At 43.3% G+C, this 25,326-nt stretch overlaps 3 protein-coding genes and 1 long non-coding RNA gene across 10 annotated transcripts; 3 read left to right on the forward strand and 1 right to left on the reverse strand.

Moving 5' to 3' along the window:
• Window positions 1–8,896: 8,896 nt before the first annotated feature.
• Window positions 8,897–24,121, reverse strand: LOC116925466. Of its 3 annotated transcripts, none has more exons than XR_006647956.1 (11): window positions 23,982–24,121; window positions 18,165–18,247; window positions 16,390–16,535; window positions 15,015–16,318; window positions 14,834–14,951; window positions 13,322–13,776; window positions 12,426–13,142; window positions 11,583–12,339; window positions 11,280–11,519; window positions 10,928–11,075; window positions 8,897–9,267 (listed from the first exon to the last, which is right to left on the reverse strand). It is a non-coding gene; the product is annotated as an uncharacterized LOC116925466 (long non-coding RNA). The 3 variants fall into 3 exon arrangements; XR_006647955.1 differs by lacking the exon at window positions 8,897–9,267 and adding an exon at window positions 10,536–10,744; XR_006647954.1 differs by lacking the exon at window positions 8,897–9,267 and adding an exon at window positions 10,536–10,744 and having other exon boundaries at window positions 10,809–11,075.
• On the forward strand, window positions 9,267–14,138 carry LOC116925464. The gene is made up of 2 exons (XM_032932182.2): window positions 9,267–9,619; window positions 9,676–14,138. Exons 1-2 carry the CDS (start codon window positions 9,514–9,516, stop codon window positions 13,932–13,934), a joined length of 4,365 nt encoding a protein of 1,454 aa, XP_032788073.2. The 5' UTR covers window positions 9,267–9,513; the 3' UTR covers window positions 13,935–14,138.
• On the forward strand, window positions 18,137–19,509 carry LOC116925461. 2 transcript variants are annotated; one of them, XM_032932178.2, is made up of 6 exons: window positions 18,137–18,236; window positions 18,617–18,662; window positions 18,726–18,780; window positions 18,841–18,966; window positions 19,057–19,221; window positions 19,298–19,509. In XM_032932178.2, the coding sequence occupies exons 2-6, from the start codon at window positions 18,642–18,644 to the stop codon at window positions 19,390–19,392; spliced, it is 462 nt and encodes a 153-aa protein (XP_032788069.1). In that variant the 5' UTR covers window positions 18,137–18,236; window positions 18,617–18,641; the 3' UTR covers window positions 19,393–19,509. The 2 variants fall into 2 exon arrangements, with proteins under 2 accessions (XP_032788069.1, XP_032788068.1); XM_032932177.2 differs by having other exon boundaries at window positions 18,145–18,236; window positions 18,723–18,780.
• On the forward strand, window positions 21,510–24,855 carry LOC116934306 (glutathione hydrolase 1 proenzyme). 4 transcript variants are annotated; one of them, XM_045174951.1, is made up of 10 exons: window positions 21,510–21,703; window positions 22,226–22,420; window positions 22,593–22,813; window positions 22,877–23,069; window positions 23,136–23,333; window positions 23,422–23,671; window positions 23,746–23,936; window positions 24,004–24,247; window positions 24,332–24,445; window positions 24,545–24,855. In XM_045174951.1, the coding sequence occupies exons 1-10, from the start codon at window positions 21,693–21,695 to the stop codon at window positions 24,710–24,712; spliced, it is 1,785 nt and encodes a 594-aa protein (XP_045030886.1). In that variant the 5' UTR covers window positions 21,510–21,692; the 3' UTR covers window positions 24,713–24,855. The 4 variants fall into 4 exon arrangements, with proteins under 4 accessions (XP_045030886.1, XP_045030885.1, XP_045030888.1 ...); XM_045174950.1 differs by lacking the exon at window positions 21,510–21,703 and adding an exon at window positions 21,719–22,100; XM_045174953.1 differs by lacking the exon at window positions 21,510–21,703 and adding an exon at window positions 21,719–21,877.
• The last annotated feature ends 471 nt before the right edge of the window (window positions 24,856–25,326 follow it).

The raw sequence follows: 25,326 nt of genomic DNA on the forward strand, positions 1-25,326 counted from the left end.
CAATGTTTTGGTGGATGGGCAAAACCTAGTGGATGCTGCGAGCGCCACGGTCCTTCTCATTCGAGCAGCCAACCCTGAAAGTTTCGTAATCGATAGTCAATTCCATATGACTTTTTTTTTTTTTAATTCGGTCCAACAACTAGTTCATTACTTCATACTTACAAGTCCAGGTAGTTCTATTGGCTTTAATTGATCTACGATAGAAGTGTCCCATTATGGCGAATGGAGTTGCACGACATCCTTGGCACTGCATTGTCATCTCTTGAAGTTGAAGTTTCGAGCCTAACCGTGGCCACCTATCGCCAGAAAAAATTGAATTTAGTTTTCACAATCAACGGACCCTCCATCTTTTAGTGTAGTTACCTAGTACACTCCGGACAATGGCAGCGCATATTCACCGTTTGACATGGCAAAGGATTGGCTGTTTTCATTAATTCGTCTGTCAACTAAGGGAGTGTGTTAAGTTTATTATTTGAAACAACAATTACATTCAGTGGAATTCATTTTTTAAGAAATTATTAACTTAAGTTGATCCCCGGCATTGGCACGAATGAAAATCTATTTTTTTCTTTTTCTTTTATTCCCACGCAGAGAATCTTGCATTTAACAATAGAAAAGCCAGAAGTCGACGACATATTTCACCTTAAAAAGAATTAATGTCGTGGCGGTTTCAGCCTCGACTAAATGTAGTTACCAAGCATATAATTTCCGATTTTTGAACAACAACGTAAATAAATATTTGCGTCATTGCTGATAAAATCGAGCGCTTGTTGACCCAGCCGAAGTGCGCAATGGAAAAGTTGAGTTTTTGTGATAGGCTGCAATCAAATCGAAAGCAAACCGTAACCAACAAACAGATAATACAAGATAACGAACTATGGAGATATTCACAGAAATGACAACGAAAGTCAATTGACTGGCGCAGCTCGAGTGCGGTGGACAAACCGAATAAGACGATTTGGGCCAGTCACGTCGACAGCCACAAGAAAAAAGGCTTTCCATCTTTAGTTGATTCAGAAAAGTGAACTCAGTGTTATCCAAAACGTATCACCGAGAAAAAGATGATGGATACAGACGTGATCGCGCAACACTACACTAAGATGGTCGTGTTGGGAGGCGCATTTCAAATAGGAGACCTGTACGACTACCGCAATGACCGCATAGTGACAGGTAATAGTATTATTGTAATGTAGAAAGTAAAACGATTAAGCTATACCGAAAAACAGGTCGTCAATGCTGGGATTCAGATGAAATAGCGCGAGCTTCAACGATCCGAGATCAATTTACGTTGAAAATAAAGAGCCCTGACTCCGGCTCCACTAGCAACAAGCGAGAAAACGTGGGACTAGACGAGCATTTGCAGGCCAGCGTCATGGCCGGTCTCATCGAAAAATATCGCGGTGCTGCAAAATACCTGAGCAATCGAGCCAGTCCTTTAGAAGCCAGCCAAGTCTTGATCTGCCGCGCCAAATCAAGAAAGGTCAGTCTGGACTTGCAGACTCTGATGGGCCAAGACGTCCCGCATCTTGTTGAATCAAAGAACGAAGTGGAGTCGTCAACATCCAAAACATTACCAACTCATGTGGTGGTGGGCGTCACATACGGAGCCGAAGCTTATTGCGTTCTAGCGTTAGAGTCAGACGAAGATGCCCAAGAAAAAGACCAAGAATACCTGTCCGAAATAGCAAGTAAAATGGAGGCGGCTTTAAGCAAAAGCCTGGATTTCTACGGGTTCAAAGAATTGTTCAATGAAGAAGAGAGAAAGCAACTGACTCGCATTAAATGTCGTCTGTACGTCGATCTCCAGACTTCGCCTTTCCAAGAGGATAGCGTCTTCAGCACTTTTAAACAATGTCATAAACTTATTGAGCAAGTCCGAAAGGGGGACATCCGAAACAAAAAGATTGTACCGATTGCTGTCCTCCTCTGTCCACTCAAAGCCATCATGGGGCCAGCTGTGGGTGTATACCCTGAATATCAAGATGTCGACTCTGAGTTGTTAGATCGCTGTTGCCGTACGTGGGAGGCGCTGGATAGCATCTGCGCAAAGTCGGTCGCCATTCGCACTAGAAACAAGAAAGCCAACCACGCTTCATTGCGTCAATTCGAAAAAGCTTTAGACAAATACAAACAGCTGGTGCAAAAAGCTTTTGGGAGCAGCGTTGTGGAGGCACGCCAAACTGGCAAAGAGGAAGAGATTGAAAGAGTAGCTAAAATCGCTGAAAATCATGCGAGTTTCAAGCCATCTCGACTGGAACGATGGCTCCGCTTCAAACAGGCAGAGTACGAAATGTCCTGTAAAATAAGCAGCATTACTGAAATCGAATGTTTGGCTAACGAAAAAGAACTGGAGAAAAACCTGGCAGTTTCCTTCAACAAAAAATACTCTGTGGTGCTCAGAATTCCACCACTGGACGAACTGACGAACAAAACTCTCGAAAACATGAAGGAATACGTCGATTCGTACAAGAAACTTACACCGGTACGTGACGACGACGAAGACACCGACGAAAGTAGCACTGACGATGAAGATGAAGACGAAGAAGACGGAGACGACGTTCCGTGGCACATGCTCAAACGCTATCAGAAGCCTGTGCTGGCCAGAATCCAGGAGCTTGCCGATCACCTGGAAAAGAATCAACACATAGAGAAACATGTACAGTTTTTGATTTTATTTGGCGAAGCGGAGGAGAAATTCGGCTGTCGCTATTCCGTCTACGAAACCGGACGGTTACTTAGGGACAACTTGAACCAATTGCCCAGACCTCCCAGTGGCCTGCGGATTCGCCCTCCGAAAACCCGTCCTGCTAGAAACACAACTTCTACGTACGCCATCGATCTCGAGTGGGACTATGAAGACCTTGGTTTCCCGTGCCACTTCTTGGTAGAATATCGACTGGATGGGAACAAGGATGAAGTTTGGACGCAACGGAAGACGGCGAAATCTGGTGAGACCCAACTGACAATTCCCTACACAAGTGGATCGGCGATGACAATTCGCGTGGCGGCTGACACTTGCATCGGTCGAAGTGAATTCAGCGAAGTCGTCGATACAGTAACGGTACGCGAACTAAATGAAGATCAAGAGGCGACCCATGAAAAAGAATTTTTAGTTTCCAAATCGGAAACTTACGTCGATCCGAAAAACGAAGAGGAGATGGATCGATCTAGGAAGACTGAACCTGCTGCAACATCTATGTCGACGAGTCAACAGCCAATAGAAACTAAAAATGCTGAAGCTATTTTACTGTCTACGTCTCATGTGGTCACGTACGACACGCCACGAAAAGGTTGGAAGGCGCCTGACTCTACAAACACAACAATGAATGAAGAAATTTTGCTACGTATAGATCGAGAAAATAAAATCGGGGATCACATGACCGACTACAGTAATAAAGATGACGCAAAGCCAAATTGTAAAACAGCTTATCTAGAAGAGGATGACGGAGACGACGAGAAAACAAAAGCGGAAGAGAAAACAAAAAACAATGCGATCGAGCAACACGTTACGGAGATGGTGGTGCTAGAAGGCGGATTTCAATTGGGCGACTTGTACGACTATCGCAGCGATCGCATCTTGACGGGTAAGAGCCTTTAATGTTACGGATTACGATTAACGAGCTAAATTTTATATCTTTTGAAATCCATTGAAAGCAGATGGTGGAAAGTATGTGGAGTCAAGCAAAATTGGATACCCAATTAAGGTGAACAACAAGTTAAGTCTGGAATTTAAATGCTCCGACTCGAGCACCATGAACAACAAGATGGAAAATATGGGCCTTGACGAACACTTACAGGCCACCTTCATGGCCGGTCTCATCGAAAAGCCTCGCGGTGGCAGTAGGTACCTGACCTACTGTTGCAGTTCATCACAAGCAGCGCAAGTCCTAATTTGCCGGGTCGAGTCAAAAGTAACGCAATTGGATTTACAGAATCTTACCATTCCAGATGTTACGCATCTCTACGATACATGGAAAAAAACAAAGTCGTTTAAATCGAAAACAAATCCAACTCATATTGTGGTGGGCGTCACTTACGGAGCCGAAGCCTATTGCGTCTTAACGCAAGATCTTAAAGATGCCGAGACGGACGACGATTCTCGTGAAGAAGCTGAACAGTTTCTCTCCAACATCGCAAATAAAATGGAGAATGCTTTAGAAGAAGAACTAAATTTGGCTGAATTCAAGCAACAGTTCGATATGAACGAGAAAAAACAGCTGAGTAACATAAAATGTTACCTGTACACCGATTTACAAACTGGAGTGGTACAGGAATGCAGTGTCCCTGACGTTTACAAACACTTTCTCAAGTTCACTCAGCAAGTCAAGAAGACTGGCAACGGAAACAACAAATCCATTCCGATCGCTGTTTCTCTTTGCCCTCTTCAAGCTATCATGGAACACGACGAGGGCGGGCAGTTCGAATTTCACGATGTCGATCCAGAACTGATTAGTCGTTGTGTCCGTATTTGGGACGAATTGGACCAAGTTTGTGCGAAATCCGTCGTCATTCGCACTGCCAATAAAAAAGTCGATAAATCTTCATTGCGTCAGTTTGAAGAGGCTGTGGGTAAATACAAATCGTTAATGCAAACGAGTTTGAAAAAAGGCATCGCAAAAGCAAGAGAAACTGGACAGCAAAGCGAAATTGAAAAGGCTGCCAAAATCACCGAAAATCACTCGATTTTCAAGCCTTCGCAATTGGTACAATGGCTCCTTTACAAACAGGGCGAGTGCGAGATGTACGAAAAAATCAGCAAAATGGCAAAGAACCTTCAATTGGCAAGCAAAAAAACAGTGGAGAAACAACTAGGAGAAGCCTTTGACATTAAACACACCGTGGTTCTTAGTCTTCCTTGTCTAGAACAACGAACGAACAAAATACTTCGAGCGCTGAAAGACTACACTGAGAAGTACAACACATTGGTTACGTACGATGACGAAGAAAACGAAACGGACGATAACGTGGAAGAAGAGAGCAACATGCCATGGAACCAGCAAACACAAAAGTACGTGCTCTCCAAAGTTCGTGAGTTTGCTGAACACGTGGAAAAGAATAAGCATCTAGAAAACCAAGTCCAATTCTTCATGACTTTCTGTGAGACTGACAAGGACGTCGGATGTCGCTACTCCGTTTATGACGCTACTCGTCTACTAAAGGACAACATTAGCCAATTGCCCAAACCCCCAACAGGTTTGCGGGTTCATGCACCGAAAACGAGTAACCCACCAAAAAAAAACATTGTTCTAGCATGGGACTATGCAGAACTCGGCTTCCCCTACCATTTTTTAGTTGAATATCGACGCTGTGACGGTAACGATGAAACTTGGACGCAGAAGAAAACCACAAATCCCAGGGAAACGCAAATTACTATCCCCTACAAAACGAGATCGGCGATAGAATTCCGTGTGGCTGCCGACACTTGCATCGGTCGAAGTGAATTCAGTGAAGTCATCAACACAGAGTCCGAGTGGGATGCTGTCGATGATGAAGAAACCAGTTCAGACACCGTTTCGATGTACTCGGAAGTAGGAAGTGCCGAATTTAGACGACGTTCCGAAATGAGAAAAACTGGAACTGCTGCTTCGTTGCAAACCAGTCAACCATCAACGAAAAATATTAGAGCTGCGATAAAACCTCCAACTGATGTGGAGGTTGAAACAGTCACGCAGAGCACAGCAGAACTGGGATGGGTGACATCTGCTACTGAAAACAAGAGCGTTTCTTATCGGGTTCGCTATTGGCAATACGGGCAGGATGAATCGCAAGCTAATGAACTGGAAGTCGCCGTCGGTGAATCCGGTTGTCGGTTGGAAGGTCTCCTTCCTGAAACAACATATAACATCAACATCGTGGCCGTTTCCAACGGCGGACGGGAGATGAGTGATCCTAGCGAGACGCTCCACCTGACGACGGTCCATCAACACGTCCGTTTCGCTGAAACTTTGATCAAGCGTGGCATCAAGATCGGTAATAGAAACGGGATGGACCTCCTTGCCGTTCCACTTACCAAATCACCTCGATCCAATTCAACCGTAGAGCGTTTCGTCTTTGGCAAGCCAAGTAGCGGTACAGGAAAGGTACAACACAAGACAATTTTGGTTATGGGAGCAACTGGTGCCGGCAAGACGACGCTCATCAACGGCATGATCAATTATATTTTCAATGTTGAATGGGATAACAAGTTTCGATTTCAGCTAATTCGCGAGCAATTGGTCGGCAGTTCGCAGAGCCAAAGTCAGACCAGCGGCATCACGGCCTACGACATCTATCACACTGAAGGATTCCGCATCCCCTACTCGCTGACTATCGTCGATACGCCAGGCTACGGTGATACTAAAGGTCTCGATCGCGACAAGGAAATCACAGAAATGATTCGCAAGTTTTTCGAGGACAAGAGCGGCATCCAAAATCTGGACATCATTGGATTTGTGGCACAAGAATCGTTGGCTCGTTGGACGCCTACGCAGATTTACATCTTCGACTCTGTCCTTTCCATTTTCGGGAAAGATGTAGAGGAGAACATCGACTTTTTGTTGACGTTCGCTGATGGCCAGGAGTCACCTATTCTCACCACAATCGCCCAAGCCGGGCTACCCTACCCAAAGGAACCAGGAACCGGACTTCCACGCCATCACAAATTCAATAATTCCGGTTTCTTCTGCTCAAACCGCGAGTCCGGAAGCGATGCCAGCAACACTGCCGAGAAATTCAATCGCTTTTTCTGGCGTATGGGCATGAAGAATTTTCAGCGCTTCTTCTCAACGCTAGCAGCGATGAAGACGAAATCACTTTCGTTAACTAAACAAGTTCTTGAGGAGAGAAGGCGGCTGGAAGCGACGGTCGATGGACTTCAGCCATTAATCAAAATCGGTTTATCAAAAATGGAGGAGATGAGAAAAACAAAACAAATGATTGCCTACAGGGAGGCGCAGATTGAATACGTCAAGCGGAAGAAGACTACTTCATCAGACGCCATCAAAGAAAAGTACGAGGCGGAAATGAACAGGAAGGTAACGGCCCAGCAACTAGCGGAAGTTCTGGAAAGAGATGTCCAGAAAAACGACGCGGAAGTTCTGCAACAAGTTGAGACTGTTACGCAATGCATCAAGCGACTTGAAGAGATCGCTTTGCGTCCGAATCCGTTCTTGACGCCCCAGTACATCGATTTGATTATCGACGCAGAGCAGCAAGAAAAACGTCAAGGCTACAAAGAGAGGATCGAGAGTTTGAAGAAATTGCGCAAGATGGCCGTTATTACAAGCAAAATAAAGAATAACGAAAATCTGATGAGCCTGGATCGAAAAGACGATTACGAGGCCCAGACAGAGAGCGACGAAGGAGACGACAATGAAACGGTTAACGCGTACGATGATGACGACGACAACATGTCGCTTCAGAGCGCACAAACGGATCATTCCAAATTCCAGAAATTGACAAAATTCTTTTCTTTTCAAAAATAAAATATTGGTTGTTATCGCAGTACCCGGGGCAATGCCACCACCTATTTCTTACTTATCAATTTTGTTTCAAGTATTCGTTAGAAGTGAAAGTGAAACACGTTAAAGTAGTACACGACATCACTATTATGATTTTTGTTTGTTTTCTCTGGGTGAAGTGGAATGAGGATCATGACTGTTGAATATTTTAAGAAAAAGAAAGATCACGGCATTCCTCGCATTGAAAACTGAAATGATTAAATGTTGGCTGAATTGAGATAACAAATACAGAGTCATGAAAAAATGTAGCTCATATTACTTCAGGAAACGCAAACCTATACGTTGTCTTCGAATATAGAACCAAACTGCTATGCGAAAAAAAAAACTTAACTTGCCAATGGCCGTCGATTCAACCAAGATTGAATTCTGCCAAACCCTATTTCTTAGGTGCGATAAAAAGAAGCGAAGGTGACCGTTCAGGCATGGAAAGAGGAATCAAGTCCGTTTTCCGGCTAACGACAACATAGCCCCAACAAAATGTACAGCACAGGTGCGCGACCTTTGGTCAGAAAAATATGCTTATACCATTTCTCCCTACGGCCGTCCTACCGTGCCGGTTCTATCGGGCCTACTCCATTTGTCCTCTTGTGGCCTACCCTCAGGCAATTTCACTTCTGGTCCACCACTACGTCATGTCAAAAGAAGAGACAACCAAAAGTGCTAAACCGTGTCACCAAGTGAAACGTGTTCAACCCAGCTAGCCGCACAACGATTACGAATTGAAATAAGAAGGTGCACTTACTTTGCTCTAATTTAGGATTTGATGATCGGGGTTTATTTAAGATCTGCGCTTTTTCACTTCCATCATCTTCTTGACGGGGCAAATATCAAAACGATGGCTGTAAACCCCGATAATGTATCCTGCTCAAAGACAGGACGATGATATTGGGTGATCTCCATTCCAATGAAAACAATTTAAACATACCGGTTTTTGTAAGTTAAAAAGGCAACAATGTTTTGGTGGATGGGCAAAACCTAGTGGATGCTGTGAGCGCCACGGTCCTTCTCATTCGAGCAGCCAACCCTGAAAGTTCAGTAATCGATAGTCAATTTCATATGACTTATTTTTTTTTTAATTCGGTCAAACAACTAGTTCATTACTTCATACTTACAAGTTCAGGTAGTTCTATTGGCTTTAATTGATCTACGATAGAAGTGTCCCATTATGGCGAATGGAGTTGCACGACATCCTTGGCACTGCATTGTCATCTCTTGAAGTTGAAGTTTCGAGCCTAACCTTGGCCACCTATCGCCAGAAAAAATTAAATTTAGTTTTCACAATCAGTGGACCCTCCATCTTTGAGTGTAGTTACCTAGTACACTCCGGACAATGGCAGCGCATATTCACCGTTTGACATGGCAAAGGATTGGCTGTTTCCATTAATTCGTTTGTCAACTAAGGGAGTGTGTTAAGTTTATTATTTGAAACAACAATTACATTCAGTGGAATTCATTTTTTAAGAAATTATTAACTTAAGTTGATCCCCGGCATTGGCACGAATGAAAATCTATTTTTTTCTTTTTCTTTTATTCCCACGCAGAGAATCTTGCATTTAACAATAGAAAAGCCAGAAGTCGACGACATATTTCACCTTGAAAAGAATAAATGTCGTGGCGGTTTCAGCCTCGACTAAATGTAGTTACCAAGCATATAATTTCCGATTTTTGAACAACAACGTAAATAAATATGTGCGTCACTGCTGATAAAATTGAGCGTTTGTTGACCAAGCCGAAGTGCGCAATGGAAAAGTTGAGTTTTTGTGATAGGCTGCAATCAAATAGAAAGCAAACCGTAACCAACAAACAGATAATACAAGATAACGAACTATGGAGATATTCACAGAAATGACAACGAAAGTCAATTGACTGGCGCAGCTCGAGTGCGGTGGACAAACCGAATAAGACGATTTGGGCCAGTCACGTCGACAGCCACAAGAAAAAAGGCTTTCCATCTTTAGTGGATTCAGAAAAGTGAACTCAGTGGTATCCAAAACGTATCACCGAGAAAAAGACGATGGATACAGACGTGATCGCGCAACACTACACTAAGATGGTCGTGTTGGGAGGCACATTTCAAATAGGAGACCTGTACGACTACCGCAATGACCGCATAGTGACAGGTAATAGTATTATTGTAATGTAGAAAGTAAAACGACTAAGCTATACCGACAAACAGGTCGTCCATGCTGGGATTCAGATGAAATAGCGCGAGCTTCAACGATCCGAGATCAATTTACGTTGAAAATAAAGAGCCCTGACTCCGGCTCCACTAGCAACAAGCGAGAAAACGTGGGACTAGACGAGCATTTGCAGGCCAGCGTCATGGCCGGTCTCATCGAAAAATATCGCGGTGCTGCAAAATACCTGAGCAATCGAGCCAGTCCTTTAGAAGCCAGCCAAGTCTTGATCTGCCGCGCCAAATCAAGAAAGGTCAGTCTGGACTTGCAGACTCTGATGAGCCAAGACGTTCCGCATCTTGTTGAATCAAAGAAAGAAGTGGAGTCGTCAACATCCAAAACATTACCAACCCATGTGGTGGTGGGCGTCACATACGGAGCCGAAGCTTATTGCGTTCTAGCGTTAGAGTCAGACGAAGATGCCCAAGAAAAAGACCAAGAATACCTGTCCGAAATAGCAAGTAAAATGGAGGCGGCGTTCAGCAAAAGCCTGGATTTCTACGGGTTCAAAGATTTGTTCAATGAAGAAGAGAGAAAGCAACTGACTCGCATTAAATGTCGTCTGTACGTCGATCTCCAGACTTCGCCTTTCCAAGAGGGTAGCGTCTTCAGCACTTTTAAACAATGTCATAAACTAATTGAGCAAGTTCGAAAGGGGGACATCCGAAACAAAAAGATTGTACCGATTGCTGTCCTCCTCTGTCCACTCAAAGCCATCATGGGGCCAGCTGTGGGAGTATACCCTGAATATCAAGATGTCGACTCTGAGTTGTTAGATCGCTGTTGCCGTACGTGGGAGGCGCTGGATAGCATCTGCGCAAAGTCGGTCGCCATTCGCACTAAAAACAAGAAAGCCAGCCCCGCTTCATTGCGTCAATTCGAAAAAGCTTTAGACAAATACAAACAGCTGGTGCAAAAAGCTTTTGGGAGCAGCGTTGTGGAGGCGCGCCAAACTGGCAAAGAGGACGAGATTGAAAGAGTAGCTAAAATCGCTGAAAATCATGCGATTTTCAAGCCATCTCGACTGGAACGATGGCTCCGCTTCAAACAGGCAGAGTACGAAATGTCCTGTAAAATAGGCAGCATTACTGAAATCGAATGTTTGGCTAACGAAAAAGAACTGGAGAAAAACCTGGCAGTTTCCTTCAACAAAAAATACTCTGTGGTGCTCAGAATTCCACCACTGGACGAACTGACGAACAAAACTCTCGAAAACATGAAGGAATACGTCGCTTCGTACAAGAAACTTACACCGGTACGTGACGACGACGAAGACACCGACGAAGGTAGCACTGACGATGAAGATGAAGACGAAGAAGACGGAGACGACGTTCCGTGGCACATGCTCAAACGCAATCAGAAGCCTGTGCTGGCCAGAATCCAGGAGCTTGCCGATCACCTGGAAAAGAATCAACACATAGAGAAACATGTAGAGTTTTTGATTGTATTTGGCGACGCGGACGAGAAATTCGGATGTCGCTATTCCGTCTACGAAACCGGACGGTTACTTAGGGACAACTTGAACCAATTGCCCAGACCTCCCACTGGCCTGCGGATTCGCCCTCCGAAAACCCGTCCTGCTAGGAAAACAACTTCTACGTACGCCATCGATCTCGAGTGGGACTATGAAGACCTTGGTTTCCCGTGCCACTTCTTGGTAGAATATCGACTGGATGGGAACAAGGATGAAGTATGGACGCAACGGAAGACGACGAAATCCGGTGAGACCCAACTGGCAATTCCCTACACAAGTGGATCGGCGATGACGATCCGCGTGGCGGCTGACACTTGCATCGGTCGAAGTGAATTCAGCGAAGTCGTCGATACAGCCACGGTACGCGAACTAAATGAAGATCAAGAGGCGATCCATGAAAAAGAATTTTTAGTTTCAAAATCGGAAACTTACGTCGATCCGAAAAACGAAGAGGAGATGGATCGATCTAGGAAGACTGAACCTGCTGCAACATCTATGTCGACGAGTCAACAGCCAATAGAAACAATCGGATCGTCGATGAAATTCCGGGTGGCGGCTGATACTTGCATCGGTCGAAGCGAATTCAGCGACATCATCCATACAAACACGATAGTGGATGCTAGTGAAGATGGCGAGACTCTTTCCGACGAGGGATCAATCTGTTCGGAAGTAGTAAATCCCGACACTGGAAGACAAGACGAATCAGTTCAACTCGTAAGTCAGCCCCCGACCAACAGTAAGGCTGAACGACCTGATTTAACGCCTCCGACTGACGTGAAAGTTGGAATGGTGGGACAGTCCACGGCGGAATTGAGATGGAAGGCAACCAGTGCAGGAAACGAAGTCTTTTATCGCGTCCTGTATTGGCAAGCAGGAGAAGATGATTCATCTGCTAATGAACTGAAGGTCCCTTTCAATGAGTCCGGATGTCAATTGGAGAACCTTCAGCCCGAAACAACGTACCGCGTTCACATCGTGACCGTTTCCAATGATGGAGGGCAGACCAGTGCACCGAGCGAGTGCGCCTACCTGACGACGATCCAACAAGATGCCCGTTTCGCCAAAATTCTAGTCAAGCGTTGCAGCAAGATCGGTGTTAGAAACGGGATGGATCTCTTTGCTGTTCCACTCGTCGAATCATCGGAGCTGAATTCAACGGTCGAGCGTTTTAGCTTCGGCAATGGTGGTACTAAAAAAGCACAACACAAGACGATTTTAGTTATGGGAGCATCTGGGGCCGGTAAGACGACGCTCATCAACGGCATGATCAATTACATTTTCAATGTTGAATGGGAGGACACGTTTCGATTTCAGCTGATCCACTCGCAATTGGTGGGCAATTCGCAGGGCCACAGTCAGACCAGAAACATCACAGCGTACGACATCCATCACGCAGAAGGATTCCGCGTCCCGTTCTCCTTGACGATCGTCGACACGCCCGGCTACGGTGACAGTGAAGGCCTCGATCGCGACGAGGAAATCACAGAAATGATTCGCAAGTTCTTCGAGGACAAAAACGGCATCCAGGATCTGGACGTCATTGGTTTTGTGGCACAAGCTTCACTGCCTCGCTTGACGCCTACCCAGACGTACATCTTCGACTCGGTGCTGTCCATCTTCGGTAAAGATGTCAAGGAGAACATTGACTTCTTGCTGACGTTCGCCGACAGCCAGGTGCCACCTATTCTAGAAGCGATAACCGAGACCGAGCTCCCGTATCCGGTAGACCTCGAAACCGGGAAACCGCGCCACCACAAATTCAATAATTCCGGTTTCTTCTGCTCAAGCCTCGAGTCTGGAGGTGGCGCCAGTAATAACACCGACAAGTTTAAACGCTTTTTCTGGAACATGGGAATAGAGAATTTTCGACGCTTCTTCATCGCATTGGCCACAATGGAGACGAAATCACTTTCGTTAACCAAAGATGTTCTCGAGGAGAGGAAGCGATTGGAAGTGACTGTAGATGGGCTCCAACCGCTCATTAAAATCGGCCTGGCCAAAATGGAGGAGTTGAGGAAAATCAAGCAGAAAATTGCCGAAAGTCAAGTGCAGATTGGCGCCAATCAAAATGTCCAGATCGAGGTGGAGACCAGTGTGCCAAAAAAAGTGATGAACCGGAGCGGTCATTTTCTGACAAATTGCAACAAATGTTATACGACTTGTCATCTTACCTGTGTATTTGCCAACGATAGTGACAAGGCAAGATGTTCTGCTATGAATCAAAACATGCCGGAAGAAAATCGAACCTGCCGCATTTGCCCGCAGAAATGCATCTGGAACATGCACGCCAACCAACCGTACAGGTGGGAGTACGTCTTGGAGAAGCAGATCCTTTCATCGGAAGCTATCAAAGAAAAATACGAAAAGGAATTGAAGACGAAACTGACAGCCGAAGAAGTATTGAAAGCTTTGGAAAGGGAGGTCGACGAAAACAACAAGACTGTTCTGGAACGCGTCAATATTGTTTCACAATGCATCCAGCAGCTTGATGCGATCGCTCTACGTCCGAATCCGTTCTCGACTCCTCAGTACATCGATCTGATCATTGACGCAGAACAGCGAGAAAGACGTCAGGGCTACAACGAGAGGATCCAGAGTTTGAAGAAGCTGCGCACGATGGCCGTTACTATGAAAAAGATCAAGGATAAAGAAGACGTGATGAGTGTGGATTCATTGGACGACCAAGCGGCTCACGCGGCTGTCAACAAAGACGAAGATGACGTAGGTTTCTACAACTACGAGGACACCATGTCACGACGAGTCCGTTCTAACCCTCCAAATTAACGAAACGGACACGTCTCTTTCCGTTTGGCAAATAAAATCTTCGACTGTTGTCTTCGTTGCCTGTCCAGTTCTTTAGCGTTACTTAGTGTGTGCTTATAAAATCTAACAGCAATACTGCAGTACTATTAAAATTTTTGATTTTGTCTTTTCTTGGGCAACATGGTGATGGTAATTTGAATATGAAATACACGGACGATTACAGGACGATGTAAAGTTTGAAAATTAGTCGACAAATGCAATGCCTACAAGCTTTCACAAAATTGTGATTACAAGTTACTTATCATGAACAAGTGTGGCTCACACCGAAAAAACTTAAAACGTAAACAAATACTGCTGTTTCAAGCACCACAAAATGTCATATCAGTTTGGTTCTAATTCTCTAACAAACCGTTGCTCACAAAGAAAAATTTTCCTCTTTAAAAAGCAAATAACACACACCTGAATAACAGAAGATAACGACCAAGCTGATTGACCGTTCACAAAGTAGATTTCTACGCCCAAAGAAATGATGCAATTGAGATTATAGCAGCTACTTGTTCAGCCTACGACAGTAACTCCCGCTGCCATTAAAAAAAAAAAAAAGTTATATCGCGTCACAAGATGGATCTGATGAGCAAGAGTTTATCGGAGTACAGTCAAAACGTTTCACAATAGTAACTACTGAATACAAACGACGATGATGATTTTATCCTTGTTTTTGCAAGACATGTAATTGTTAAGGAATTTAGGGTCTAATTTTGGTTGGACGGTTGGCCCTACTGGGCCTTACCCTTTTATACTCATCTAGTCTACAAAAAACGTTAATAGGCCACATCACCTCCGCTATCCGTCCAGACAAAGTGTGTTGCCTTAACAAGTTACGATAACAATATGGAAAAAGTATATCATAGTGCACTTACTGTACTTTGAGTCTGCTTCGAGTATTGAGTTGTCCAGGGTTGCCAAAACCTCTTAATTTCCATCAACATCTCGATTGGGTAAATTCAAAACGGCAGTTGTCAGTGCCGATAGCGAATTCTATTCAAAGATTGGATAGTAATTGGCCGATTTTGATTCGAAATGAAAACAATTCGAACGTACGTTACGTTTAATTTCCTTTGTCCAGTTCCGCTGGTGGCGACGTATTGTTGGATGGAAGAAAGGCCGTTCATCAGTAATATACAGCATTGCCATGGACTTGATTAGTTCTCACGATTTCCGATCTGGCGGAGAAAGCAATTCCGGTTCACATTCGGCTCGCCAATTCACTGCAAGAAATTAATCTTGGGGCGGCCTTCCGTAGCGACATAAAGTTTCACGGGTCGTCTTCATTGGCTATTTTAGCGAATAAACCGATGTTAAATATGTCTCTGTTATTAGCTGACAAACCGATCCCGCATCTTATATCACCTTGTTATTAGCGGCTCCAACCGCTAATAGTCAAATTTTATTAGCTGTTGGAGTCGCTAATAACAAGGCGATATCATACAAATATTCTTAGATACTTGAACCTATTTGCTGTTCCAACCGCTAACAAAATGTATTTATTAGCTGTTGGAGTCGCTAATAACAAGGTGATATCATATAAATATTCTTAGATTCTTCAACCTATTTGCTGTTCCAACCGCTAAAAAAATGTATTTATTAGCTGTTGGAGTCGCTAATAACAAGGTGATAAGGTAATAACAAGCTAATAACAAGCTAATAACGGCCGTATAAGGCCGTTTTCCTTGTTTTTTTCAGTGCTTTCACGCTATAGCGTTCACGAGGAAGGAAATGAATTTAACTTTTTGTACGACATACAGGTAAACGGTGTCTCGCGCCGTGTGGCGCTTCGACCGTGCTCGGAAGGGGCTGCGTTAACGTCGCCCCCGGAGGGGGCCCCCGACGTTAAACGCAAGCGCCCCTCCCTCGTGAACGCTAAAGCGAGAAAGCACAGAAAAAAACAAGAAAAACGGACCTTTTCTGGCCCTCTGATTGGCTTGGCAAGCAAGTCAAAACCGTCTTTGTTAGCGGTTGGAACAGCAAATAGATTCAAGAATCTAAGAATATTTGTATGATATCGCCTTGTTATTAGCGACTCCAACAGCTAATAAAATTATTAGCGGTTGGAACAGCAAATAGGTTCAAGTATCTAAAAATATTTATATTATATCGCCTTGTTATTAGCGACTCCAACAGCTAATAAAATTTGACTATTAGCGATTGGAGCCGCTAATAACAAGGCGATATAAGATGCGGGATCGGTTTGTCAGCTAATAACAGAGACATATTTAACATCGGTTTATTCGCTAAAGTAGCTAAAGAAGAAACCCCAAGTTTCACACAATCCGGATCAGCACAACGCGCATATTTCCGTTTGGAATGGCAAACGAATGTCTGCTTTTGTCACTTCAAATTTCAACCTGCAATGTGGGTGTTGGAAAAAAAAAATGAGAAATTAGCAAAATGTTTGAAATTAACTTGTGGTTAGTACCTTAAGGTTTAGTGCTGGATGGATCATGTGGTAGACAGCAATCCTGATGAACAGCGAAATGGATGATTGATTAGCTAACGCGATCAATTACATTGTAGGGCTATCCAGTCCGACCAAGTTCATCCGACTGGGCAAACGGTTGTTGTCTTCCAAACGCCCAACATGATAATTAAACAAAACAAAAAAAAAAAAAACAAAACAAGATTTGAATTATAAATTGTTACAACTGGATCCAAATTTAATGAACTTTCAGGGCATACAAAACAGCACAAGTCCAAACGAGCCACTGTCACCGAAATTGCTGTGAACAAATACTTTTACGTCAATTCTGAAAGGAACAAAAATTAGATTGTGCAAATCCAGTTCATCTAAGGAATCTTTCTAGTCATCATACCTCTCCCACTTTACCACAGTTTTAATTTATTTCTTTCATCTAAACTCAATCGTTTGAATGACTTTCGATGCTTCTATACCAAATACGTTTTCAATATCCATTTTAAACAAAAATTATATTCGCAATTTTACGATATTTGATCCTTCATTACGCATTAAACCAACGAATTGTAAAAGACCTTTTTATTTTTTGAAGTTTCAAAAGGGGTCGGCAAAGAGAAAACGATAGAAACAAAGCCACAAAGATGTCAAGTCATCGCCTAATAACCAAACGGAAGAGCGCCGTAACCCGGATACGCTGCAAATTGCGGAGCAGCAACGAAGTTGCGAACAACAGGAGCGGTGTAATAAGGCTCGGCAACAGGCACGGGCACCGGATAGCTCTTGTACGTGTATTCAGGTTGCTGGACAGTCACCTCCGGTCTGACGTGAGTGTACTCTGTTGGCTGGTAACTAACTTTAGAGAGAAGAGGAGCTCCCAAGCCAAAGCCCATTGCGCTGGCGGCCGCTACGATGGAGAGGAAAACAAATACCTTCTTTTTTTTGGCACGGACCAAACGGAATGCGAATGAATTTAAAAGGAATTTGTTAACCGCTAAGGAACGAATCTATTGGAATCAAAATGATAAACGCGTACCTTGTACATTTTTGTTTAGTGCCTTGGGAACTTAAGCGAAGAGAACTGCTTGTGAATAAAAATAAAGGCAACATTTGCTCTTTATATAGGCGGGACATTTCATTAAAAACTAGCCACATGTTTTTGTTCACGGCCATCTTCTCGTGATTCCATGAGGGGTGGATCCCCTTTGAATTTTGGACGCCCTTCCGCAATTCACATTACAACGCTTCGGAGCTACTCCACCCTAAAACAAGTCTTGTGTAAGGAATATTCAGCCTTGGAAGTACAGATCGATCTTGAAATTGTTTACTAAAGCTCACGCGTTTAAAAAATAAATAAATAATTTTAAAAACAACCGAAAACTTAAATTGAAGAATTTGATGACATTTCCATGGCTGTCTCGTTCCTATGCGACATTCATCCTTGAATTGCTCCTCGTTTCAAAAGCTAGCGCCAATTTCCCATTTACCTTACTTTGCACGCTCTGCGGGCTTCGTGTTTCGTAAGTCTCAGCTTTAACCTGGAAGCGTAAAGCAACTCAGGAAGATAACACGACCTACAACTGGTGATCATAATAATAGATACTACGCGTCAAGTCGAGGAAAAAGCATTTACAGGTCCCTGTTGGTGAAGGAAGCCCACTATTTTAAATAGAGAAACGTATGCCTGAGAATGCCTTATTTGGCAGCGGTGTGCGATAATACCAGGCAAAAAGGGTTCGTGCACATCAAGATAAGAAAAATAACGGGAATTGGGTACCTACATATCCGCAGCTCCAATCTCGAAATTCCGGAGTAGCATTGAGCATCTTTGGCCGGCGCGGATCACACGGAAGGTAGGCACCAACTGAGAAACAAAAGATATTTTTCGTTATTAGCGACACACTTTTGGATTACTGGGCATCTAAACGCTATTATCGTTCGCTACTTTTTAATATTAGTATTCAAATATTACGCCATTTTTCTCGCATGTTATTGCTGTCTCAGAAAATTAGGTCGTGCTTACTAGCGACAGGTACAATCTAAGGCCCGGCGGCCCCAATGCATCGCTGTATTTGGCTCAAACTTGAATATGTTAACGTGTACTATAGATCCCGTTAGCGTTTGGGAAGCTGCAACATAATTTCATGCACGATTTTACATTTTAAACTCTTGTCTTCCAAATTTCGTACCATTTTGCCAATTCAATTTACATTAGTAAACAAATTTCGTTTAGGAAAAGTCGACAAACCAACCCCAAAATGGCCTACAAAACGATTAAGGTATGAATCTCTTTCATTTTGAAAGCAATTCATCAGTAATTAAATACTCGCATCTCATAGCAGTGGATCGCCGCCATTGCTCTGATTGCCGTTGTCACCGAAAAATCCACTGTTTCCTGTAAGTTCTGATTGTACCCAGCTATTTTGCACATTATATGCAAATTGTATACACGATTAGGTGCGTCATCTGGTTCTTGCGACGGGCTGAGACTCGATAGACACGCAAACGACGAGTTCATGACAGCCAGAAAATGCATTTCACTGTTTGGCACATGTTGCAGTACCGATCCGGCCATTTACCAATGTAAGTTTCAAAGTAAATTGGCTTAGAATTTTTACTTATGTGTTATCCACAACGTCTTAATTTAAAAACAATAAAACAAAAACGCATCAGATAATGAAGACCCGAGAAAGATGAAATCAACCGACGAGTGTTACACTTGTTACAACAGCAACATCAGCGTAAGATGCACGGGAAAATTAATGAAATTTCAGGACGGACTTAAAGCTGAAAGTTGCACGGAACTCGGCGGTAAATGCTGCGATACGACATCGAAAGGTACGAAACGGTCCTATTAATCGCTTGGCCAAATAGACTCTTTTAACCAATTCAATTCAAATCGTGCCAATTCAAGGCGGATCGGCTTTCTCCGCCAGAGATTTCCCGACTAATCACGGATTGAGAGCATGCGACTACTGTTACAGTGGAAATCCCCAAGTGAACGGCTGAACCCAAATCAAACAACGCAACCCATTAGATGTATACGAATAATTTAAACAATACGCTTTTCCACGGATTTTGTGTGTGTGTGTGTGTGAGCAATACATCGATTTCAATCATTTTAAATGAGGTACTTGTTCTACTTCAGAAAAAAATACATAAAAAAAAAAAAAAACATGCAACATCATTGCAACGTCATTCTAGAAATGCTGACGGTTCTAAAAGTCTGCCCATCGCCTACTTGCTGTTGTAACGGGCATTTAAATCCCCACCCACCCCATATAAGGAAATGGCGGATGAACGAAACATTAGAATCACGTACAACCTACTCGTTTGCTCATGTCTATCGCCAAATAAACGATGGGTAACCGTGACCTGGATGGCGAGGCGATAAAAGGGTCATTGACACTGAAGGGTGTAATATTGTGGAATAGGCATTCCTCGAGGATTTGATCGTGATTGACCTGGCAATTCGAAAAGAGAACCCGATTTTCTGTTGTCAACATTCTCAGATTGTAATAAAGATACAAGAAAGGCGAGAAGATTTAAATGCTGTGTCTGGGGACGTAATGAAAAAACATCGCAGCAAATCATGGGATGGATAGGTGTTAACGCCGATTTCATGGAGCCGGGCAAGCGTCCAATAGCTTCACGATGACACACAAATATGATCGTAAATTCAAATGGCAGAGTTCGTTCGGTCACGAGAGTGCCGGCGGTGCCCAAAAAATCACCACAGCAAACGTAAACCTACACGATTCAAATTTTCCCGGACTTTTTGCGCGAGTGATGCGAGGGCCATCTAGCAGTGGATTATCGGACTCGAATCTTCCTGACTTTTACTGCCACCTAGCGCGCTTATGTCAAATACGTTTGTGAATTTCGTAAACACTTGATTTGAATTTCACGATCACGTTTTAATAAAATAGAACACCTACTGAAAATGCATTGTTTGTTTGTTTTTTTCATAATTGTTTTGGGTTGTGTTATGCTGTAAGATTCCCCAAAATAACAAACAAATCCATGGTCTTACATGTATCACACAATTCGGCAATGGTTCTTGTAAAATAATGGAAGAATTAAAGTGCTGCACGTCTATACGAAAGCTTAAGATGTCTAGACGACTGCGTTAGGTATTGACGCCATTGATTTTTCTTTTCATTTCCTACCCCATTGTGTTGATCAATTGTTGCATGTTTCTCTCTTTACTTAAAAAGAAAACGTGCAATTGAAAATCATTTGTCTCCGGCTTCATTCGCATTATTCAATTTTAAAAAAAATCAATTAAGCCAATTTAGTGTGGCAAAAAGACCCGGTAATAATTTGCATACGCTACCTCATCGCAGACACACACACACACACACACAAAATCGGTACGAAAAATAAACAACAAAAAATTAAAAACTTCGGAATGAAAATTAGCCGTGAATATTAGATAAGTTGAAACGTGTCGTCGCATGACGCTACGACGCTTTAATCTCTGGATTACAAAGCATCTTGTTTTCAAGACAAACAGGTCCCCCCCCCACACCCAAACTGCTTTACATATATTGAGCAACCAATCGATTTTTCTTGAGACTTGAAAAGGAAATTGGGGCTTACACCAGTTTTCGTTCATCATTAAATCCAATCCTTTATCGATTTCGCTATCGACACCATAACATTTGTCAACAACCTGCCCCCCAACTCCTAAGAACAAATTGTTATGATTCTATATAGGAGGATGAGGATTATCCAATGGGCATAGAAAATTATGCGTAACATGGAAATCAAAGTGCCTGTACCGCCAATCCCTTTACAGGGAAGACAAAGGGTAAACTAAATAATAAATAGCAACACAAATATTACGACAAAATAACGAAAGAAAAATCAACGCACCAATACAAACAAAGAAACAAAAAAATAAACGAAAAAATGATGCAACGCACATCATTTTGTCAGAATGACCAGCAAATATCAGAGAATCTTCCGAAAACATATCGGAGCTACGGCCAATGGGGTACCTGTACCGCCTCAGGGCTGTTAAATTTTTTAAAAAATTCACCGTTTCCCCTTCTTTGTGGCTCGATTCATGGCCGAAAGAAGAAAAGAAAAAAAATAAATCCCCAAACAGTCCGACTATTCGGCAGTTGGCTTCTGACAGTTGGCCCGACAACAAGATTTGTGCTGTGTTGTCATCGCCCGCGGGTTTAACGACTTGTTTTTGTTTTTTTTTAGGCAATTCGGATTTCCTCGAACTATTCGTGCACCGCGGATCGTGAGCCAATTGCAGACATTTGTTGTTTTCCATTTCAAAACAAAACGCAACGATGGCGAAACAGTAAGAAACCACTGGCTCGTTACCTCGTACCGTCGTGTCGATCAGTGTTGTGACAGCCACATGTTTAAACAGCTGCGGTTTGGCATCTCAGTTTAAAGAGGAAAACCACTTCTATCTGATTTGTACAGCAGTCCCTTTTTGTGTGTAGGAGAGAGGGGAGTAAGCAATTAAAGAGTAATTTGTCGCCAATATCTTCATATTGGGCGTTTCAAGTTCAACTCATTTAAGAAAACACGCCCCCACATCTTCTTTTACGGGGAAGGGGGGGATTGCTTGAAATTGGAGGGGTAAAAATTAGAAAACAAAAAAAGAAATACGACAGGAGAAAAGGAATGACTGCAAGTGTTTCAAATTATTCCGTCTTTGGATCTAAAACGCCTTTAACTCTGTTTAGACGGTTAGAAGAGCACTAAACTTAAAATAGACTTAACACACCTGCCGTGTCTTGTTGTAGCTTTATTGCACAGTTTTAATTTGAATTTTAAAATTCTAACTAGCTGATGTGTTTTGTTTTTTAACTAGGCCGTCCAAAAAAGTGCAACTGATGGCGGCAACGGCCGTGGCATTCGTCTGCGTATTGGGTCTGGCGCTGGCCTTAACTTTCTTAAACGGAGTCAATTCCGAAACGCCATTTTCGCCTCCGTCCCCATCCCGGCTGGGCAAATACCGGACGGCGGCCGTCAGCTCAGATGGCGTTCCTTGCTCGACAATAGGACGGTAATCTTTCAACAAAAAAAATAATGCGCAATTTAAGCTCCTCTAGTTTCATCTACTTTCAATCACGTACGCGAATATCCAAATTCAAAAATCTCGAATTGAATCGACTCAAATGATAAATAAATAAAAAAAAAAAATGAATAAATTCTAAGAAAATAGTTTCAATTTACAGGGACGTTTTAGCGGATGGCGGGAACGCAGTGGACGCTGCCATCGCCACCATTTTTTGCATCGGAGCGGTAAATCCGCAAAGCGCCGGAATCGGTGGCGGCTTCCACATGACTCTATACGATCCGGTCAAACGGCAGGCCCGATGTCTCGATGCCCGTGAAGTGGCGCCTCTAGCGGCCACAGAAGACATGTTTAAAGGCAATTCTTCCATCTCGCAAAGAGGTGCGTTAAACGCAAATTTAATTCTTAAAAAAAAAAATAAATAAAAAATCGTCAATTCTACAGGCGGCCTGGCTGTGGGTGTACCTGGAGAGCTGGCCGGCTACTGGGCAGCTCATCAACAATACGGGAAATTACCGTGGTCACGTCTAGTCCTGCCGACAGCGGAACTCGTCGAAAAAGGAGTTCCAGTCAACAGTCACCAGGCCAATTCGTTGCAAATAGAACAGAAAATCGTCCTGGCCGAACCTTCTTTGCGGTAATTTTTAAACGTCGTCTTCCAAATAACGAACAAAAAACTATCGTCCATTTCCAATCAAAACAGAATTTTCGTGAACGAAGCGACGGGCCAAGTGAAGAAACTTGGCGATATAGTGAGAAATCCCGTTTTCGCGCAGACGTTGAGAACAATCGCTCGCGAGGGCGTTGGCGCCTTTTACAACGGAACTCTTGGCGATAAAATGGTGCAGGATATCCGGCGGAAAGGTGGAATCATTACCAAAGATGATTTAATGCAATATCGGTATTTAAAAAAAAATCAATTCAATGCGAAAGATTTAAAAAAACTAAACATTCAAATGATTTTATAAAATAAAACAAAAAAAAAACAGGCCTGACTGGAAAGATCCCATCAAAGTGGAATTGCACAACAACATGACGCTGTACTCGATGCCTCCGCCAGGATCTGGAGTTTTAACTGCGTTCATTTTGAATATCCTCGACGGACATTTGATTCAAGAAAAAACGGCCAAAGCGTCCAGCGATCCCAGAATTTACCACCGGATCGCAGAGGCTTTTAAACACGCCTACGCCCAGCGCACGAAATTGGCCGATCCTCGTTTCGTCCTCGAAGTCAACGAGGTTAAAACAAACTCTTTCACACACACACACAGATTCTATCCGTTTAAATAACGCAAGTGCTTTTTAAACCGCAGTTGACTAAAAACTTGTCATCGGAAGCTCTGGCTGCTGAAACCTACGCCAAAATCAACGACTCGTTCACATCGAACGACGCGGAATTTTACGGAGCGGTCACTTACAATCCGGACGATCAAGGCACTTCGCACGTTTCCGTACTCGATGGCAACGGAATGGCCGTTGCCATCACGTCCACTGTCAATTTACGGTACGCGTTTGCCAATTGATTTTAAAGGAAAATGAATTGCCCTACCTCGGAACTTGCACCACCGTAGATTCGGCGCTGGATGGATCTCGGAGCAGACGGGCATCTTGATGAACGACGAGATGGATGATTTCTCATCGCCCAACGTGACCAATTATTTTGGAGTGCCACCCAGTCCGGCAAACTTCATCCGGCCGGGCAAACGGCCCTTGTCTTCCATGACGCCCACCATCATCGTCGATTCCGTGACGGGCAAAGTCCGTTCGGTCATCGGCGCAGCTGGCGGCACCAAAATCACGACAGCGACCGCCTACGTAAATCAACAATTCAAGAGAAAAAAAAAATAATCAATTCATTAATTAACTTGTAGTTAATTGTATTTAATTTTTTAATTGAAGGCCATCATTCGAAATCTTTGGTTCGGTGAAACAATTAAAGAAGCCATCGACAGTCCGCGAATTCATCATCAACTATTCCCTATGACTTTTCAATACGAAAAAGGTTTCCCATCGGTAAATTGAATTCAGACGGACGATACAAAAATATTGAAAAAAAAAAAAAAAATTGTGCTGACATGTTATTTTTAACATTTGCGCAAACATGATTGGCAGGATATTGTCAACAACATGACGGCGAGAGGACACAACGTGACTGGAGGGCAATACGATGGCGGGGCAGTCATTTGCGGCATTGCTGTCGAAGCGGACGGATTCATTTACGCAAATTCGGATTGGAGAAAAAGCGGAGACGTGGACGGTATCGATCCAGTCGATTTATAGAAGAACATGCAATTATTAATAGTTCAAATTCCCGAGCTGTACACAGCTTGCCAAATTTTAAAATTGTTTTCAACATGTCAACACGCCATTCGATTTCTGTTCAAAAAAAATAGAGAAAACACTTACACCGTTTCAGCCCGAAACTTTCCAAGTACAAATCGATTGTTTACTCGCCCCAAAGTTGTACGCACCAAATGAGTTACGATAGCCCACATCTTTATTGAATCGCTAACTTCCACTGTTCTTTCCCTTTTCCCCGGAAATGGCCCTTTTCCATTACATAACAAACACGAAACTATCCACACACACACACACACACACACACACACACACACACACAAAAGAAAGGGAACATGACAAATAATCACCATCGCCTAACTACGCATCAAGTCAACATTAGAGCACCGGATTACTAGGCCACAAGTTTAAGCTTTTCCTCGAAAATTAAAAAATATATATTTATCTTGGCCCAAAGGAGGGCGCCCCGTGTTTACGTCGAACGCAAAATCATTAATAAGCTGGTAAAGCTCCCTGCCCCGTGTAAAACTTGTCGTCAACGACACGAGTGGGCGTGGACGGGCAAGTTATGCCATAAACATTTTAATTCCTTCAAT

Source organism: Daphnia magna, linkage group LG6 (genome assembly GCF_020631705.1).
Source record: "Daphnia magna isolate NIES linkage group LG6, ASM2063170v1.1, whole genome shotgun sequence".
Classification (NCBI taxonomy): domain Eukaryota; kingdom Metazoa; phylum Arthropoda; class Branchiopoda; order Diplostraca; family Daphniidae; genus Daphnia; species Daphnia magna.

Excerpts from the sequence above, each read along its gene's own strand:
- LOC116925464 (XM_032932182.2), top strand. The coding sequence starts at position 9,514 with ATGGATACAGACGTGATCGCGCAACACTACACTAAGATGGTCGTGTTG. Across the intron at positions 9,620-9,675 it reads CAATGACCGCATAGTGACAG|GTCGTCCATGCTGGGATTCA; the intron begins GTAATAGTATTA and ends ACCGACAAACAG.
- LOC116925461 (XM_032932177.2), top strand. The coding sequence starts at position 18,642 with ATGGCCTACAAAACGATTAAG. Across the intron at positions 18,781-18,840 it reads CGAAAAATCCACTGTTTCCT|GTGCGTCATCTGGTTCTTGC; the intron begins GTAAGTTCTGAT and ends ATACACGATTAG. Across the intron at positions 19,222-19,297 it reads CTGCGATACGACATCGAAAG|GCGGATCGGCTTTCTCCGCC; the intron begins GTACGAAACGGT and ends TGCCAATTCAAG.
- LOC116934306 (XM_045174950.1), top strand. The coding sequence starts at position 22,036 with ATGACTGCAAGTGTTTCAAATTATTCCGTCTTTGGATCTAAAACGCCT. Across the intron at positions 23,334-23,421 it reads GATGATTTAATGCAATATCG|GCCTGACTGGAAAGATCCCA; the intron begins GTATTTAAAAAA and ends AAAAAAAAACAG. Across the intron at positions 23,672-23,745 it reads TCGTCCTCGAAGTCAACGAG|TTGACTAAAAACTTGTCATC; the intron begins GTTAAAACAAAC and ends TTTAAACCGCAG.